The 6,617-nt window shown below is 42.4% G+C and overlaps 1 protein-coding gene across 1 annotated transcript; it reads left to right on the forward strand.

Annotated features, from left to right (window-relative positions):
- Positions 1-1,177: 1,177 nt before the first annotated feature.
- irx1a (iroquois homeobox 1a) lies at positions 1,178-5,194 on the forward strand (the record flags this gene model as incomplete). The annotated part of the gene is made up of 4 exons (XM_084441778.1): positions 1,178-1,423; positions 2,951-3,941; positions 4,229-4,298; positions 5,137-5,194. The coding sequence occupies 4 exons, from the start codon at positions 1,178-1,180 to the stop codon at positions 5,192-5,194; spliced, it is 1,365 nt and encodes a 454-aa protein (XP_084297904.1).
- Between the last annotated feature and the right edge of the window lie 1,423 nt (positions 5,195-6,617).

The following is a 6,617-nucleotide window of genomic DNA, read 5'->3' on the forward strand; positions in this document are numbered from 1 at the left end:
TCCTTTTTACTCCCTCACACACACACACACACGCACGCACACACACACACACACGCACGCACACACACACTTACACACACGCACGCACGCACGCACACGCACACACAGCGAGGGTTCTACAGAGAGTTTGGGGAAGAACCTAAACAATAAAAAAGATCATTTCAATTAGGGTAACGGAATTAAACAGCCTACATTTATTTTTTTCATTTCTTTTGTGCTGTTGTTCTATTTAGCATATTTCAATAAATCTATACATTTTTTTCTTTTTTTCAAAAACGAGCATCTATTACATGCAGCTATTAACAAGTCAAAATGATTAGCCTACATTATTAGTCCATAAGCCATCGACTTATGCAGAAATCTAAAAGTAAAAGATGAAATAGTTAAGTTTAGTAGGTTAGGCTACTTTAAATTAACTGAAACAGCTCCCTACCTCACCCGGAGATCTCCGCGAGATGCAACACACTGTACACGGGGAGCTGTAGGGTGGGGGGGGGGGGGGGGGGGTAGAGCCTATAACCTTTGTTGGTCACACACACACACACATACACACATACACACCCACACCCACACACACGTTTATACATTACGTTTTAATTATGTCTAAAGGATAAAAATGCAATCGCCTCTAGAGCCTTCGAGACCTACATTTGCTAAATATTTAGTTGTTTGTCTCCTGCTAATTATATTTTTGTAGCCTATATTCAAAGTAAGTTCCGTGTTCTTTCGGGTTTATTTCCGCGATGTCGGACAGCTGTAAAATCGTGTAGACAGGTTGTCATACAACAATCAAAGCTTCGGTGAATAGACTCTAATGCTAAACATTTAACATACAATACTCCAAACACTGAGAGAGTGGCCCCAGCCAATGCTCTCGCCACATGGCCCGACGAGGAGGAGCTAGCAGCTCAAGTAGGATGCCAATCAAAGCATCAACTTCAAATTGTATCTGAGAGATCAGCCCAGGACCTAGGGGCAGTCACGTCAGTTGAAGCTCAATTGTTGATCTGATCACATCCAACGGACTTGCTCCAAAAGAGGGAAGCAGAGATTTAAGAAGGGCAGAACCGTTTCTTACCTATAGCGCGTCTGTGCTGCTTGAGCACATTCACTTTGACTTCTTCATTCTTCGGTCGCCTTTTTACGCACGGTTTTGGGCATACACGACTCGGTGGAGATGTCTTTCCCCCAGCTGGGCTACCCTCAGTACTTAAGTGCCTCCCAAGCGATGTACGGAGGTGAACGGCCGGGGGTCCTGACTCCCTCGACCCGGGGAGGGAGCACGGAGATCGGGGGAAACCCGTCCGCCGCGGCTGCAGCAGTAAGCTCGGTGTTGGGCATGTATGCGAACCCGTACGCTGCCCACAACTACAGCGCGTTCTTGCCTTACACCAGCGCGGATTTGGCTCTTTTCTCTCAAATGGTGAGTTCCTATTTTGCTGCTATTATAAGGATATTGTTTTATGTACTCATTCGTGCTTGCTGTCCAGTGTATTCGTGGTGTCTCTGGGGAGGGCGCAAGTAGGCTACAAATTCGACGGTTTCCGGGATGTTTGCCGAAAGTTTTTAATTCAATAGGCTGTGGGATAAGCAATTCACCCCTCATATTCTGCTCTCTTGCTGTTATTGCCATAACAGTGTCCCGAATGTTGGGTTTCCTTGAACTAAACTAGTACATTTAGGCAAACAAAATTTTGTTGAAAGATGAACAGGCTACGCCATGAAACATGATTTAGTTAAGCATTTCGTTTGAATGATTCATTGTTTACTTGGTGCGTCCACTCACGCGCTTGTGCCATGGCGTGTTATAGTCGTAGTGAATACAACTAGGCTATAACGGCTTAACGACCACAAATATTTATAAATGATCCTCTGGTGCAGAATTATCATTACACAGCTTTTCGTTTTGAATTTAAACGACAACCTCAGAGGCATTTTGACTGCATTAGTCTTCTCTTCGTATGAAGTGGTGTAGACTATTCTTAGGTTATATAGGCTAAGCAAACGTTTTTATTTTTCATTTTTATCAAAGCATTGCCTAAAGTATGCACATAATCATGACATCACCTACAATATTGTTAGCTTCAACATATAATTAATAATCTAGACTAAAAAAATAAAGTAGGCATAACTAGAGAAAGGAAGTAGGCTAAACGTAAGGATATAATAGTTTATATGACGTTGCTTCTAAATCCATTATCGTCTGAACATTGTAAAATAAAGATGTACAAAAAATGTCAGCATTGCATTAGGCCCATCAGTGTGTGTTCCATGAAATTGCTCCAGTTCATATGCAGATCAGGCCTCAAAACAATCCTCTCTCTCTTGCTGTCATCCACCCCTGAAAACTACAATATTGACAGCATAGGCTACTGTCGGATAAATATTCCCAGACTCGGTGGTAAATGTTGAATATAATTTATCCCGTGCGTTTGCATTAGGCTATACATTTCACCGTTTGAATGAAGAGAATGTCGACTGTGTAGGAAAATATACATATTTAATGATCACCGTGCAGTTCAGCTACTATAGGCCTTGGCCTAAGCCTGCCTCGTGTGTATGCTTGTGTTGTTATGGGAATGTGCTATATCAGAGCCTTGCAGTTATGAAGTTGCTCATTTGATAAAGATATAAGAACATTGCAATTCTGCACTACACTCCAATATAAAAAGGTTAACATCTCTGACCCGTGCTTCTGAATCCACTGTCTGTATTGTCATGTTGATGTGTCAAAGTGAGTCTTCAACATGAAATGTTGAACTTAGCTGCAAGGGAATTTCCAAGTCATTGTCCTATTTTGAAAACGCTTGAAAAAAATATTTTGATGACTTTTAAACAACTTTGTATTGTCACGTGAAAACGTAAACATTGAATGCGTCCCAATTTCTCAGGCATAAGCTGTACTGTTATCCAGTCCCTATAACCCATCATTCCCCTCTAATCTCTCCAGGGATCCCAGTATGACCTAAAGGACAGTCCTGGTGTCCATCCAGCCAGCTTCGCTGCCCACACGTCCCCGGCCTTCTACCCATATGGCCAGTTCCAATACGGGGACCCTGCCAGGCCTAAAAACGCCACGAGGGAGAGTACCAGCACTCTAAAGGCTTGGCTTAACGAACACAGGAAAAACCCCTATCCCACCAAAGGAGAGAAGATCATGCTGGCCATTATTACTAAAATGACCCTGACGCAGGTCTCCACCTGGTTCGCCAACGCCAGGAGGAGACTCAAGAAGGAGAACAAGGTCACGTGGGGGGCGAGGAGTAAAGAGGACGAAGACGGCAACATTTTTGGCAGTGATAACGAAGGGGACGCGGAGAAGAATGAAGACGAGGAGGAGATTGATCTGGAGAGCATAGATATAGACAAGATTGACGACAACGACGGAGATCAGAGTAACGAGGAGGACGACGATAAATCCGAGGGCAGGGAGCGCGCCGAGCTGGACAGCTTGGAGAAGAGACGGGCCTTCGCGCTGCAGGCGCACGACGCGTACGACAAATCAAAGAACCCCATTTCTGTGGGGAAGGAACCGTCCGATGGGAACAACACACGAGTATTCTCCCCTGAAAGACAGGGGAGTTTTCAACCCACCGTGAACAATAAGCCCAAAATATGGTCGTTAGCTGAGACAGCGACCAGCCCCGATAGTTCCCAGAAACCCACGTCTCCCACCGGGCCCGCTGCGCACAACACAGCCCAGATCCAGCACCCTGCCTTCCTGCCGAGCCATGGACTGTACACTTGCCAGATTGGAAAATTCCACAACTGGACGAATGGCGCTTTCCTGGGACAAAATTCCCTACTGAACGTGAGGTCATTTCTGGGAGTAAATCAGCATCACCATAATCAACACTTACAGCACCCGGCTTCGGTGGTGGTGTCTCCGGTAGCGCTCAGCAACGAGAAAGCCTCTCAAGAACTCAGTCCTAAACACATAGGTATGCAGACATCATTGTCATTTCCTTGTGGCATATTCAGAGGGATAATAAACTAGGCTACTGTCTCTTCAGATATTCAAAATGCAAAAAATAACAATTGCGCGCACGCACATGCATACACACACATATGCACACACACACACACACACACACACACACGCACACACACACACACGCGCGCAACACATTAACGTAGCCTACTAATTATGAATAATTGTAACATCTATAGTTAAGGCAAAATAAAAACAAGTCTTGAGTCTCACTGACTTTTTATCTATTTGTTGTAGATCATGAACATGTTCTAAGAGCGGGTTCTTCTCCGACACTGAAGTCTTCATTTCCACCAATTCATGACAGGTGAGACACAAACGCTTTGTCAAAACCTACAGCAACTTAAATGAAAATCACAAATGTTACACTGCAATGTTGTAAATCATTATTTCAGCATATAGGCATAGGTGCAATCCTGATATTAAATTGTTTTCCTAAATAGCATTAATGACAATATTTCTCCTACAAGCCCCTCTAAATTTGATAGTAGGTTATTAGCCTATATATTATTTTGCTTTTCCCTTCAAAACTTATCCACACAGTTATTATGCATTCAAAGCCCAAGAAAATTAAGACTTAATTTAGATAACATGCCTGCCTGATATCATAGCGAATCATGGAGGATTTATAACTTTATTCTTCTTCTTCGTGGACAGTCAAAAAGGTCTAGCTTCTAAAGAAATAGTTGTGCTTTTGTGGGTGACATGGGGTCTCGAATCCTGCCCGCCCCCCTTAATTCCCTCTCTCTGGAGAGCGACTACTTATCAAGTCACCGAGTAAAACGGGACCTGTCTGGGCTGTGTGCTTTTCCTAAAGACCCTTGGGAAAAACGAGCCCATGGGAGCGTTCTAGCATCAAAGTTTTCTCAGTCTGCAGTGCCATAATTTACACAAGGCCCGCTTTCTTCTCCTACCACTGATAACAATAATATGACGTTTTGCTCGAGTGTGTATTTTCGTTTTTGTATGATATCCCATGTCATAAACTGTCATAGCCTACATTTTCATCTTTGACTTACAGCCTAGCCTACAATAAATATAGTTCATAAACGTGGATCTTTCCATATGAGCATTGCAGTGCGTGCTCTGTGTGTTCGGATAGAGCAGGAGATTTGTTTGCTCATACAGATGATCTTTTCTTTCAGCTCCAGGCCTCAGCAAGATGCCACGCAGCGAGTTCTAACTGCCCTGTCCTCGGCTTGATCAAGACAAGCTGCCCCGAAAAAAAGACTCACGCACTCATTAATGGACAATGCAAAATAACTTAAATTCAGCGTATAGCATTCAGTCGCTGCCGAGCAAATGGCGTAATTTGATAAAAATCCGGTGGATGGATTCGTCCTCTATTGTTGTGTAGCCTATAATGGCGCCTATGTTTCTCCCTCCACTTTGCCCTGGGACATTTTGGTAGGCTTTTTATTTTGTCTTTCTTGTGTTGGTGTCCTCTTGTATGTAAATACAGTGATTTACATTTGTAAATAGCGCGTTGACGGAATTTGTCCAGATCGTATATTTTGCCTAATAAACTCAATGAAATTATAGAGAAAACCAAAGAACATACACTTCGCTTCTGTGTTTATATACCAGCCTGAACAACAATATAATGCTTTGAGAAAACGGCTAACTATGATATTCAAAACATCTATTTTGGGACGAATTATTATTAGAAGTAGCCTAGTAGTATTAGGATTATTACTGTTCATAATAATAATAATAACAATAATAATATTATTGTCTGTCCGCAGTGCTAACTTGGTCAAGATGGTACCGCTATAACCATAGGCTATATAAAGAAATAACTTAAAGAAAACAAATTGAATCCAGACAGTCTTCCTTATAGGAGATGATGGATAGAGGGAAAAGGGGCATACAGGGTAGCCTGCTCCTCTCATCTAGCCTCATTTTATTCAACTTTCTCCGGTTAAATGGGGGTAGCGTCGATGCATTGAGGTGCTAATAAGTTGCCAGATGGTTGTTGGTGACAGAAAATGGACAGCAGCAGCTGGGAGCGTCATTAAGTAGTAATATGGGAACGCCCTGTCCAAACAAAATCAAATGTTTAAAATCTAATCTGTCAGAAAGAGAACTCGATTCGATGATAAATTATTAATTTCGCGAGGTTATGGTGGCCAGGTGACATTGTTAGTAGGGTCAGTGTTTGGGTCCAGCCTGTTTTGTGTAATATCATTAGCCCATAAAGAGGTCTGTCCCACCAGCGACCAGGAAAATGTATTGATTCGGTCCAATAGTCTAATAGGCCAATGATAATAAGGGGTAAGAACAGCCATCAATGTATATCTGCAGAGACGCAGCCTCAACTAGATTCGCGGATGCCCCATAAAAGATCACATTGTTTGGAGTCAATAGATTAATTATAATAGCCTATTGATAATAACAACAAGGGCAGCTCGATCATATTACCTATTACTAATGATAATAACACTAGTAATAACGACACGAATACGTATTAATATTAGGTTATAGCCTACATAGGATATTCATTCTAGTAAAAGCATTGAACATTGCCGTGGAATAGCCTATTGTGCATTTTTGTATGTTTTTTTATGAAGCTTGCTAGGTAGCAAGATAGCACAAACCATTAATGTGTTTATGGATGAACCTGTAG

Source organism: Borostomias antarcticus, assembly GCF_949987555.1.
Source record: "Borostomias antarcticus genome assembly, chromosome: 8".
Lineage (NCBI taxonomy): Eukaryota > Metazoa > Chordata > Actinopteri > Stomiiformes > Stomiidae > Borostomias > Borostomias antarcticus.